General features: G+C 35.2%; 2 protein-coding genes across 2 annotated transcripts in view; one reads left to right on the top strand and one right to left on the bottom strand.

Annotated features, from left to right (window-relative positions):
* The window catches only part of lifra (LIF receptor subunit alpha a), a 27,177-nt gene extending 17,462 nt beyond the window's left edge, over positions 1 to 9,715 (bottom strand). Inside the window, exon 1 of the mRNA XM_058775527.1 lies at positions 7,859 to 9,715. The gene's annotated coding sequence lies outside the window, so the exon portion shown is untranslated. The remainder of the gene's footprint in view (positions 1 to 7,858) is intronic.
* The window catches only part of osmr (oncostatin M receptor), a 26,369-nt gene continuing 14,113 nt past the window's right edge, over positions 2,125 to 14,380 (top strand). Inside the window, 7 exon segments of the mRNA XM_058775528.1 lie at positions 2,125 to 2,620; positions 9,606 to 9,721; positions 9,867 to 10,018; positions 10,105 to 10,255; positions 11,343 to 11,609; positions 12,298 to 12,352; positions 12,354 to 12,425. Coding sequence (XP_058631511.1) covers positions 2,589 to 2,620; positions 9,606 to 9,721; positions 9,867 to 10,018; positions 10,105 to 10,255; positions 11,343 to 11,609; positions 12,298 to 12,352; positions 12,354 to 12,425 — 845 coding nt within the window. The 5' untranslated portion in view covers positions 2,125 to 2,588.

Below are 14,380 nucleotides of genomic sequence, written 5' to 3'. Positions count from 1 at the left end.
ATTATTACAGCTTATTTATAAGCCCCAAAATAGTTTAGCTCCAGTGTATTTACCAGATCTTTTAACACACTACAATCACACTTTTTAAGGTCACAAAACTCTGGACTCTAAAGTGTTTTTGCATGTGGTTCCTAAACTCTGGAATAACCTTTCTGATAATCTTCAGGGCTCAGACACACTCTCCTAGTTTAAATCCAGATTAAAGTTGCATCTCTTTAGCCAAGCATTCACATACAGTAACGCTTCTCTTAACCTTGTGCTATAGCTTTACTGGATCAAATGCACATGATTAGCCTATCTTTTGTTTGAAATGTTATGAATAGCAGCTACAGCATGTGGGTTGCTAGATTGAGGAGACACAATGGAGTATGGAGTACCACAAGGATCTGTCCTAGGTCCTCTGTTATTTTCAATATACATGTTGCCCCTTGGTGATATTATTAGAAAATACGGGATTAGTTTCCATTGTTATGCTGATGATATTCAACTATATATCTCAACAAGACCAGATGAAACTTCTGAACTATCTAAGCTAATAGATTGTGTTAAAAATGTAAAAGATTGGATTAGTGTTGTCAAAAGACCCGGTACTTCGGTACCAAGTCGGTACTAAAGAAATGAAAACGTCACGGTACCAGGTTTTTTGAAGTACCGGTGGTACCGAAAATTCGTCGACCCGGTTCTTGGCGTATGATTTCCGCGATGCAGAAAATGCGGACGGAATCTCGGAATCCAGTTATAAAAATGGAATTTACAGTTTAACGCGGAATGTCACGGAATTTGTCAAGGTAGGTCATTACACTTAGATCAAATCGCGATATGGACCAGTATCTGCAAATATTAAGCCGCAAAAGTCGATTCAAATGTGAATCCTGTATGTTCTGCGAGTTCTGAACATACATGTTCTGAATGAATGAACGGCAGAGACCCGCGGTTTTGTTTACTATACACTGACGCGCCAGTGACACTCGCAGTGATTTCAGCATCTGCCGTCTCAGTGAGGAAATAAATACATAAACAACATCTCCAGAACTGCTCTGAGAGTCACCTCACGAGCATTTTACCGTTTCATTGAGTAAAACCAGCGTCAATTTAAATGTATTCACGGCAACCCGTCACAATAAAAGTCCGGTTTAACTAAAGACTTTGTACCATTAGGCTACTATTATTTAGTAGAATGTATGTGATAGGCTACTGCTACTACTGTTGAAAATATTTATAAAACTTTATTTTTTAAGAAATAATCACTCAATATTTCTTCCATGTTTTAGTTTTAATTTTAATAGTAGCCTAAATCCCCTTTATTTACCAAAAAAAAAAAAAAAGTTTAAATTTCATTAATTAAAAGACAAATTAAATTTGGGTGAAATTTGTTTACTGTTTTTCATACTTTTATTACTTGCGGAAAAACTTGAAACACAATTTTAAATAACTATAAAGAATGGCATTGATTTTTATACATTTTATTTTTGTTTGACTTTATTAATTTAAAAAAATTTTGTTTTTTAATTAGCATGTTTTTGTGTTTTGCTTTGGTACCGAAATTGGTACCGAGAACCGTGGATTTTCACTGGTATCGGTACCGAATACAAAAATTTTGGTACCGTGACATCCCTAGATTGGATGACCAATAATTTCCTCCTATTAAATTCGGATAAGACCGAGATATTACTTATTGGTCCAAAAAAACAGTACTCAGAATCTCTTGGATTACAATTTGCAACCACACGGATGTACTGTTATGTCCTCTAAAGTAAAAATTCTGGGTGTTATATTAGACAGCAACTTGTCCTTTGAAAATCATATTTCCCATGTTACAAAAACAGCATTCTTCCATCTTAGAAACATTGCCAAGCTTCGAAACATGCTACCTGTTTCAGATACAGAAAAGCTAGTTCATGCATTAATGACCTCTAGACTGGACTATTGTAATGCACTGCTAGCTGGTTGTCCTGCATCTTCAATAAACAAGCTACAGATAGTCCAAAATGCAGCGGCTAGAGTCCTTACCAGGTCAAGAAAATATGATCATATTACCCCAATTTTACAGTCTCTGCACTGGCTACCTATTAAGTTCCGGATCAATTACAAAATATTATTACAATTCCTATAAGGCACTAAATGGTTTATCTCCTGTGTACCTAACTAGTCTTCTACCACGCTACAATCCAACCCGCTCCCTGGACTTTTGGTAGTACCTAGGATAGCAAAGTCCACTAAAGGAGGTAGAGCTTTTTCACATTTGGCACCCAAACTCTGGAATAGCCTTCCTGATAACGTTCGGGGTTCAGACACAGTCTCTCTGTTTAAATCTAGATTAAACACACATCTCTTTAGCCAAGCATTCACATAATGCATCTTATAATCTTGTACTGCATTTATATCTGATCAAATGTACATTATAATTCTTTAGATTGGGTTGAACAAATCATTTTTGCTTGAATAGAACAGCAGCTACGCTAATTATGTCTCTATCTGTTTCTCTGATTCTGCCTTGAAGCGTCAGTCTGGATCCAACCCTTAAAAAGATCCGAGATGACCAAACACCTGAGAAGAGATGATGGCAACACCTCAGAGGACCACGGAGGATGCCAACCCTCAGACAACACATAATTACCAAGTTAAGTCTGTCATAACTTAAATATATTGGGTTTCTTCTGTGTGTAAGTGTATATGTATGTATATATATGTGCATGTGTGCATATGTGTATGCATATATATATAGTAGAAACTTAATTTCCTGTAAAGCTGCTTTGCAACGATTGTATCGTAAAAAGCGCTATACAAATAAACTTGAATTGAATTGAACACAACAGGAACGAGTGCAATTGACAATGAAAGACTATGAGTCTTACACTGTAAGTTTATGAGTTGATTTATCGGTGTTTAATATCTACCTCTGGTCCTAGAGCTTTTTCGATGGATGCATAAACTTTTGAGGTTGGGTAGGAATATGCTATGTTTTTCACCGACTGGCAACCCGGGATGTCAAAATAGGGTAAATAGGCAGTGGGTGGAATCACACAGCAAAACAAAAATTAGAAAACAAGTACCTGTGGAAAAACGAGTATGTGAATTTAGCATTTAGTTTCCTAAATATCTGGCCACATTATGGCATTTTATGCTAGTACAGTCAAAAAATACAGTACCTATATTTGTAATGAAACATTAATTATCTGTGCTTTGTATATGTATTATGAAAAGTGCTATACAAATAAATATGAATTGAATTGAATTTAGGCAAATCTGATCAAACGAGACCTTTCATGTGTAGATATGATTTCAGGTGTTAGTATGACATTCATAAATCAATTGATAAGTTATCTGATCAATTAAAATAACACAGAGGCCTGAGGCAGAGAAAATGTGGCACGATGTTGGTTCACATCATGAGCATCTTATCAGAGCAGGACATTCCAAAGTGAATTCACAAGGGCGCAAATACAGAATACATCACATTCCTATGAAAGATTAAATTAGCACAAAGCTGCAGCTCCTACTTCTAAATCAAGGCTGTAAAAAGAAAAACACACGAAAACAGAAACTAAATAACTAGATTTTTTTTTTTTTTTTTTTTGCAAGAATGCTAGAGATAGTGGTTGGCAGGGCTTTGTTCACTGTATTTGTGCAATCAAGGTCTAAGGTCTTCCGAGCAAATTTCTGTGTGGTTTCTAGGAAGTTACTTACTGGTTTCAATACAGCATATGTTTGAGGAAATATATGTCTGTAGCACTAATGTTGTGGTAGAGTTACGCACCACAGTTTAATACTTAACAGGTTTTAGCAAGGCCCGCTGATTACCAGTCTAACAGATTCAGCAACATGGCACAGGGTGAAGCTGTAGCTCATATGACAGATCTGATCTTGGGTACTGATGCCAAATGCAAGTTTAAACAAGCCTTCAAGCACAATCCCTCCCGTAAACAAATCCCCAAACACCACCTCATACTGAAACTGAAGCCATTTCACTTTTCCAGTAAACTGAAGCCTGAAAGAAATACTGTATGTAAGAAAAAGAAACAGTTTAGAAGCCAAGAAAGAAAAAATAAATATTTTTAGAAGAATAGCAAATTTTGGCTATTCAAAAAAAAAAAAAAAAAGTTTCTGCCAGAATAACTGATGAAGATATTTAGTGGTGATTCTTGCCTTAGCAAACATCATCACTTTTGCTCAAACTCGGAGCAAAAATGTAAGCAAACCCCTAAACCAAAGAAATTATTTGCCTTCAGCATGTTAGCAATCCAGCACTATACTAAACACAAGAACCAATGCATATCTAGAGACCAGAATATTACAGGACACTATGAAAGCAACCACCCAGAACACTCATCATTTGCACATCCAAGCACCACTCACATTTTTGTTCAAAAAACATAAAAACCTTGGATGGAAAAACAGACTAATCAATTAGTAAGGTTGACTAGATATTTTCTTATGTATTTTTAATTATGGCACTCTAAATGAATAGTTTGCACTGTAAAACGTTGGAGCAGACATTAAAACAACCCATCAACTAGTTTTCCATATAAAAAGCATGTTTGCAAATAACACATATCCTTTGTGAACAGGATTCTCAATATTGACTTTATATCAGGTCAGGGATCCATGCGCCTAACGGTAAAACAGACCACCACGTGTGTGTTTGCAGACCTTGTTTGCGGTTTTGTTAGAGAGCTCACAATGGTCTTGTTGACAGATCTCTTTAATACTCCACCGGCTGGAACTGCCGGGGGCAAAGAACAGGAAAACAGATATTGAATTTTTTTTGTTTGTTTTTTTTGTTACCAAAACAAGGACTGGAAAACAATACCACTTCACCTACAAAACCCAGGCTCACTGCCAGCTCATTTCCTTGCATCACCAACATAAAAAGTCATGATTGGAAGGAATCTGAGATATAGCATGTTTACAATCTGAAAGGTTACTGCATTTCTCAAAGGTTCATCATTTCACTCTAATCATCCAAAAATAACAGCCCACGCATGCCCAAACCTCGGCAGAGTGCTGGAATTCAGTATTTGCATTGGCAGCAATGGTGGGTCTTCCGTGAAGTGTGAAAGTTCAGTGTACAACGGGAATGTTGTATCAAATGTTTGGACAGTTACAACACGGTGAAACATGCAAGCTATATACTACTCACAATTTTTAGTTTAACTACATACCATTGCAAAAATAGTTATAATATAACTATAGTAATGATGCAAAAAAAGTTATTAGTATACTGATGATGTTTATGGGGACAATAACTTTACAAAAAAAAAAAAAAACAGTGAAGATTTCAAGGTGACTCGAAGCAGAAAATTAAATGGTCACAATAAATATATTCTTCAACCATCTACATCTAACAATTCTGTAAATTCCTAAAATTGTCATTTTTTCATTCAGCGCTGACTGCATTTCAACACAAATGAAAAAGCTGAAATAAAATAAAACAAGTATTAGATTAAAAATGGGACTAAAGGAAAATTAGAAATGTTGCCTCGGCAACTAACAGAAATGAACTAAAATTACAAACTGGAAATAAAACATAAAATAAACTAATATATAATTCATATTTAATATTTATAATAATATTTTTAAGATAAAAACTACTAAACATAACTAAAGAGCCCTGACTAATTACTAAAAATTAAAATAAAATCTGAAATTACAAAAATAAAAGCTCATTCAAAATATAATAAAGTTCTAATAACTAATAATAATAATAATAATAATAAAGAAACGCTGGCACTAAATAGCCTTCAACAAATAAAACTAAAAACACTAAATCAGTATTTAGCTATAAATACTGGTTGCGCTACCAAAAAAAAGAAAGCCACAAATTTAAGTATAACCTGTGTGTCTGCTTTAAAGCTGGTGGGAAAAACTAAAAGGAGAATAACATGCTGGCTGCAGCTGTGTGTATTTTTTTGTACAGGATAAATATTTTACAGGAACTGCAGAGTCTGAGCTCAGAACATTTCTCTGGAATCCATGAAGGCTCTGATAGAATTCTTGTGTGACATCTTTTATATGCAGTTTCATATGAGCTATGAACAGACATAAATGCCCTTCTTTCCCACCCAGCACATTTACATATGCTGAGAACAATGACAATCTGTCCAGAACGGAGCGCTGTAATGGCTTCCTTCCTCTCATATCGCACAGACCTACACAACTGAATGAGTCTCACTGATTCATAAGACCCGTAAACCTGAAAAGACAGGAAGAATGTTGCAATTCAAAGGTTTACCACATGACTTGAAACAGTTAATTAAACTGTTAATTAAAACTATTATTATTAAAAAAAATTGAATCCTTTTAAACTTTTTTTTGCTTAAGTTAAAGTCAAATGAAAACTAAAAATATAAAAAGAAAGGTTAATTCAAAATACTTATAAATACTATAATAGTATATAAATAATACTAAAATAACACTAAAGATTACCAAAATTCTGAGGGTCACACAACAAAGTATATACAATTATAATAAACAACGGTGTACTAAAAAAAAGACCCACTCAATTGATTGTGACACAGAGACTCAAAAGATCTTGGACACTGAGATCTCCGACATCATATTGCTACAGGGACAGTCCACCAGAAAATGAAATCCTGTCATCATTTACTCGTTTTCATGTTGTTCCAAAAATGTAGGACTCAGAGATGTTTGGCATAATGACGGTTTCAGTCGCTATTCACCATTCACTTTTAAGAAATTCAAGTAAAGGGTGACTGAGGCTGTCAGTCGATAACATTCTGCCTAACACCTCAATCTTCCTGAATAAACGATGACAGAATATTTAGGTCTAGAGGCCGAGACCACAAGATCAAGACTCCACTTCTGCTAATTATGGACTGCGGGATTTGTTTACTAACAGTTCAAAGGACCTCATATGTTGTGTAATAACTTACTCGCTGATTCATACAGTCAACATAAGCAATGGTAAAAGGTGTATCATTAGTGGAAATTGACCTGTAATTGTTAACTCGGAAAATAACCTTCCATTGTAACATTCACAACAATGCTATCAAATCATCTCATGGGACTGGTACATAACAAAAGTGAGTGTCACTTTACATGAACTAATAAACAAGTACAACGGTACTGCCATGCACCATGATATAAGAGTACTACTTAAATACAACGGACATGAGTACAACAATCATTCAGTACCATGGTACACCTGAAAGCATGGATCTGACACCGTCACTGTACTATGGTACGCCATAGTTTTTTTATTATTTTTTTTTTTTTTAGAAGTGGTGGAGTGATAATTTGATGGAAATGCTTGAAAATACAATTTATATTGTTTTTATTTAAGCAATAAATGGTAATACGTGTATTGGGTAACTTGGACAGTACAAGATATTCTGGGTTAAAATATAAACTGATAAACACACAGAGACACACACAGTTTACAAAAAAACATTTACCAAAACAGCACAAGAACGAAACACACACACACAAAACTATGAAATAGCTATATAAACACCGTTACTAATATATATATATATATATATATATCTCAAGTATAATAGATAAATAGATAGAGGACGTGCTGAGAATAACAAACCAGCAACTTTAAACGAATACATTTCATGTAATTCACTTCATTTGGTTCAACAGTTCGAAAACAGCTCAATTCAAATGACTCAAACGGAATGGCCTTGTCCAGTATTACCACGAAAACTACTCCAACTAATCTTATAAATAGCTTTACACCATGAATTTCACCGCGAAACATCTCGGTATGTCAACTGGATTTCTATTATAACTCGATATATTCAGAAAACAAAAACACAAACGTCACGAGTCGATACAGATAAACAGGGAGAATTTCTGACGTTAAAAAACAAACATATTCCCAAACTGTTACCTTGATGTTTTGGTATCCTTACGTCTTCGAAATCACTCGGTTATATTCATTAAATGAGCGTTTGATTTAATGGCAGCACATGGCCTTCCAGACGGGTGTCTAAACTGGGGGAACCGAACCGGATTCCCAGAATCGCTCCTGAATTGGATCGAAGCGCTCTACTAACCGTTCATTTTGCGACAAAAACCCGTCTTTCCTTCAGGGGGCGACTGTCGGCTCATGACCGCGTCCTCCGCGTTCAGATCTCAGCATGTTTTTGTCTTATTAAAGACATTTGCATGCTAGTGAATATAATCGTTTAAATCTATTAATGGCACTGATTTAATACCTGACAAGTAAATGGAAATTCGCCTGAGCACTGTTTGTAATATTATTAAATGCAACGCCGTTTCCGTTAATCACAAGCACAAGTGATTAGTTCACCTCGAACAGCGCTGAGAAAAGTAACAGGTACCATGTGACAAGGTTATCCGCGGATTCTTTAGCAGCAGTGTGCACAATAATTTATACGTGAATAATGATACTGAACAAATGTAATAGCTACTTAGTTGGAAATAAAGAGTGAAGAGGTAAAACTGGATAATTATTTTTAAGTCCCCTATATGCCTGACCAATCAGAATCAACTTTTTGATCGCTAAGCCACGCCCACACGCGGCCCACTTTGAGTAGGTAGTGATGCAGCGGCACTCGCTTCTTTTTCTATGGATTTGTTCAACAATGCTTCTGGACGGAGGGGATTGGAGATGGGACGGGCCACGGTGGGACCGTGGGCGGCTTCGTGACGTGGGTGAAGAACCACTGAGCCAACACCAAACACTAAAATAAACGCGCATGATTTTAACCAAGGATATTCATAATCAGTAAACAAACCTATATTGGCATGGCATTACCGCAGCGTGTACTTGAGTTTAACAGATATTTATTAGGCCTAACCACAATAAATAAGGTGAAGTAGCAGGGAAAATAAAAGGGACAAAGGTTTTTATTTTTATATAAAATTAAATTAAAAATAAATAAAGTCGTAATTACGCAAAATTAATAATAATTAAAATGTAAAAAACAGACGTATAAATTAAACATTTATAATTTGTTAAAGATAATTGCATACACGATAATTGCACACTAAACGAAAATAATCTAAATCCTAAATATTAAATATTTAGTTTAATTGAATGATTAATGATGTAAACATTACATTTAATTTAAACATTAATATTAAATATAATCCCTAAATAACAAAGCAACAAAATCTTGAAATAAACATTCTGAGAATTTAGAGATTGATTTCGATCTAAAGAGCTGTTTTGACTGAAGAGTGTGTTAATTGATTGTGATTTGATTATATTGACTAATAAGATCATAATATAATATGGTGCCAGAGAATGTTTTTAAAAGAATGCTGTCAAAAAGTTTGCTTTTAGAAGCATTTCCATCCATGGCCAGTAGATGGAACTCTGTGCTAATATAAAGGATGCAGTTTTCTTATGATTATTATTAAATATAACTATACCATGACATAGCCATTTATGGTTTATTATCATTGTACCTGTCGGTACCTTCCACGGTGATTTCAGAAACAGCATTTAATTAAAAATAACACCGAAGCAAGTACATCACTTTTACTTCATGACTCACAGGCAATAAATCTAAGTCTTGAGGCATTGCTTCCTTAACCTCAAACGGAAGGCTGCAGGAGGAGGAGAACTTTAACGGTTCATAGAGTAAACACCTCCTTCACTTTGACAGAACCTCGGAGCAGATGCTGAGGGAGTCTACATCCACCGAAATGACTCTCTACTGGACACTGATGCTTACGGTTTTCATCCTGTTCGAAAACGTTAAAGGCTGGAACACTTCTTCAGGTCAGATATAAATCAAGATAAGTTTTGCCTCAACTCAAATTCATTGGTCACACTTTACAGTATTATTTTTCTGAAATGTATATGTATTGTAATTGCATCTATCTTAGTGTACAGCTTCACAACACCTAAATCATTATAACCACAGATACTGTCACTGTGCCAGACGTTATTGAACTTCAGGCTTTGGACATGTGGAGGCTGGAGGTGAAGTGGATGATGCATCAGAATGAAGTACAGAGCAATCAAATGTATGAAATACAAGTTGGACGCACAACAAACATGGATGTTGTTGACAGTGTGCGTAAAACACATCAGTCTTCAGCTCCTATCACATTATCACCTGATTTTGTGTTTTGCACTAACTGTTCACAGTCTGTCCACAGATGAATGTAAGCAAAGGATCACTGGAAGCAATTCACACACTGGTTTGGACCTCACAGCTCCCGCTGAACTGTGTCAATCACTCTGTTAGAATAAGACTCATCTCCGGTGCTTCACCCTCCAGCTCTTGGAGTTCATGGAAAACCATCTATGGTAGGATATTTAAAGTTCATTTCAAAAGTAGGCTACGTGATCAAGAAGGAAGGTCTCCATGAAATAGTGGGGTTCAAAAGTTTAACTTGTCAAAGTTTGGAAACATTATGATTTTTAAAAGCGTCTTATGTTCACCAAGGCTGCATTTATTTGATCAGAAATACAGTAAAACAGTATATTCTAATTTAATGTTTTTTACAGCATTATTTCTTTAGTCTTTAGTGTCACATGATCCTTAAGAAATCATTCTAATACACTGATTTGCTGTTCAAATATTATTATTATTAGTGCTTAATTATTAATAACGGTTCTTATTATTGTCAATGTTTTTGCTTCTTAATATTTCATGGAATCTTTTTCTTTCTGGACTCTTTGATGAATAGAAAAAGAACAGCATTTATTTAAAACAGAATCATTTGTAACATTCTAAATGTTTTCTGTCACTTTTGATGAATTTATTTGCTAAAAGTATTAATTTCTACATTTGAGCATATATCATGGTTTTTGCACAAATATGAAGCAGCACAACAGGTTTCATCATTGATAATAATAAGAAATGATTCTTGAGCGGCAAATCAGCATTTTACAATGATTTCTGAAGGATCACGTGACATTAAAGACTGGAGTAATGATCTAGGAATAAATTACATTTTAAAACATACTCAAACCAAAAAAAAAAAACAGTTATTGTAATACTATTTCACAATATTACTGTTTTTACTGTATTTTTGAGCACATAAATGTAGCCTTGGTGAGCAGAAGAGACTTCATTACACGCAACACTTCACATAACTTCTTGTTTTCATCCATGATGTGCTGACTTTTAACACGCCTGTTGTTTGCCTCTCAACTGTCACTGATGAGTGTGCACTTCTGAGAACATGTTAGTCAACCAGCCTCAACAGTTAAACAACGACCACCTAAACCATAGCAACAGCATAGAAGACATAATTTAAAAACCTTAGAAATAACATAACACCCGGAAAACCTTCCACATGACAGTAGCATTGTGTTGATGATTTCTGCACATTCAAACACCATTGTTTAAATATACGGAGTGGCTGGATATTTACTCATTTTCTTGTAGGGGAGATGAACTTGGCCCACAATGAAATCAAGCTGTTTCCAGATGGCCAGGTGCTTCGGGAGGGATCCACGGTGATGTTCTGCTGCATTTATCCCAAAGAGACACACATCATGTCTATGTTCTTCGGCAACACTGCCTACAAAGTCATCAACATAAGCCCACAGGTCAAAGCCATTCGAGTGGAAAACATCACAGCCACAAATTCATTCGGTGTCAACTTCTACTGCGATAGCAACAGTGATGTAACAGCATATAACTTTGTCACTTGTGAGTATTAAGAATCCCATTGTCCAACACAATTCAAATGCCACCATATAGGCCAAATATTTCTTACAGTATTTCTGTTGTAATTATGATGAAGATGCTAGTTTTTAACTTTTTGATTTTTATATACACATATATATATATATATATATATATATATATATATATATATATTTATTTACAAAATCTAATACAAAGTATATCTTACATATATATAAAACTTATTGGTCTTAATATTTATTACTTAATTCACCTCAATATACTAACTGAATTAACCTCAATTAATTTAGCGATTCCAGAACTGACAAGAATGGTATGTTTTTCATAAAACAGTTGTTGAATAAGAATAAACAATGATTTTGAGGTTACATTTTTTCTATTTTTTAGCATTATAAATGTATCATTTTAATGAATATGCTGTAAAAACATAAGTAAAAAATATATATAATTTATATAATTCATCCTGCAGCCTCTTTGGAAGTTAAAAAAGTGATATTTTTTTAATGCCACTGCATTAAATAAAAAAAAATCTAATTGTTTTTTCTTTATTTTGAAGAAAGTTTTGAAATAGAACATTTTCCACTGAATTAAAATATAAAAGATGCAAGAGTAATCCATTATAAACGTTTTCTTCTTAGCATGATGGGAGATTTCTGATAAGAGATATTCATTTCTGCTAAATCTTGTTCAGTTCCTCCTGAGAAACCATTCGATTTTAGATGTGATACTGAAGATATGAGACACATACTGCTTGTGGAAAATAGGCAGAGCTCCTAACCTACAAGGCGATCGGAGAAGGAAGTACACATTACTAATCAGGTTAGTCTGATTTTGTGCCGGTCCAAAAAACCCACACTTGCGGTTTTTGCACTTGACCACTTGTCTACTTGCATGACGTATTTCCTGTTTTTGCTCCAAGAGTGCAGGTGCGCTTGAAGACCACAAGTGTGTAAAACTTTTCATTACCTGAAGCGACACACTTATACAGGGTTCCCACGGGTCCTTGAAATCCTTGAAAGTTTGTGAATCTGATTAAAAATTTTCAAGGCCCTGGAAAGTTTTTGAAAATAAACAAACATAGATACAGGTCCTTGAAAATTCCATATTATTCCCTCCGAAGTATTATTCAGTTTTATGCAAAACAGAAATACAACAAATAGAATATCAGATTTCTGTCATATGGCCAAAAATAAATGCAAAGTTGTGTTTGACACATGAAAGCTGTAACAATGTATCTTACAAGGTGACGTGATGTAACCTTGCTCTCACTTGAACTGTGTCCCTACATTAAGTCCTTGAATTTGAGGGTATTGGACCTGGAAAGTTCTTGAAAGGTCCTTGAATTTGAAGTTAACCAAGGTGTGGGAACACTGCTTATAGTGTTGTAAAAATGCAAGTGTTTAAATGCTTTATTTAGATTTTTAATACTTTGCATTCTAAATGTCCGTTCAGTAGTCTCTATAACAGATGACACAATTTAGTAATTGTGGTGCTTCTAATTAAAGCTGCAGTCCGTAACGTTTTTTGGTTAAAAATGATCCGAAATCAATATTTGAGCAAGTACATAACCAGCCAGTGTTCAAAACTATCGCCTTACTTTAGCCCGATTCACAACGGCGAGCTTATGTAACAAGGCCCCCCCCTTTAAAGAAACATCAACAACTCAGGTTCTTTCAAATAAATCCCCAAGATTTATTGATGGCTTTACAGAGTTGTTTTATTACACAAGACACCTTATACACATGAGTTAACCCCGCAAAAGGGCAAACAAGTCACAAAACCATTAAATAAATTCAAAAAAAAAAAAAAAAGATAAACCTTGTGATTCATACCATTCATCAAAGTAAAAGACGTGCCAAAAATAGCTCAACTCTGCTCAAGCACTAAGCATATAGTGTCCTTGTAAAGTATATATAAACAGTGGAGGAGACAAACAAAAATACAGAATACAAAAAAGAAACTGGACTAGACAATCACCCAAACCAAACCAAACAAAAAAACAAAAAAAAACTGAAATACAACAAATGAGCTCCGTAACACACACACTCACACTCTAACACACACACCTTTTTTTATATATATACAGTGAGGAAAATAAGTATTTGAACACCCTGCTATTTTGCAAGTTCTCCCACTTAGAAATCATGGAGGGGTCTGAAATTGTCATCGTAGGTGCATGTCCACTGTGAGAGACATTATCTAAAAAAAAAAATCCAGAAATCACAATGTATGATTTTTTAACAATTTATTTGTATGATACAGCTGCAAATAAGTATTTGAACACCTGAGAAAATCAATGTTAATATTTGGTACAGTAGCCTTTGTTTGCAATTACAGAGGTCAAACGTTTCCTGTAGTTTTTCACCAGGTTTGCACACACTGCAGGAGGGATTTTGGCCCACTCCTCCACACAGATCTTCTCTAGATCAGTCAGGTTTCTGGCCTGTCGCTGAGAAACACGGAGTTTGAGCTCCCTCCAAAGATTCTCTATTGGGTTTAGGTCTGGAGACTGGCTCGGCCACGCCAGAACCTTGATATGCTTCTTACAGAGCCACTCCTTGGTTATCCTGGCTGTGTGCTTCGGGTTATTGTCATGTTGGAAGACCCAGCCTCGACCCATCTTCAATGCTCTAACTGAGGGAAGGAGGTTGTTCCCCAAAATCTCGCAATACATGGCCCCGGTCATCCTCTCCTTAATACAGTGCAGTCGCCCTGTCCCATGTGCAGAAAAACACCCCAAAGCATGATGCTACCACCCCATGCTTCACAGTAGG

Source organism: Onychostoma macrolepis, chromosome 05 (genome assembly GCF_012432095.1).
Source record: "Onychostoma macrolepis isolate SWU-2019 chromosome 05, ASM1243209v1, whole genome shotgun sequence".
NCBI lineage: Eukaryota > Metazoa > Chordata > Actinopteri > Cypriniformes > Cyprinidae > Onychostoma > Onychostoma macrolepis.
The sequence above is the reverse complement of the archived record's forward strand: the minus strand, read 5'-3'. Positions and strand labels throughout refer to the sequence as shown.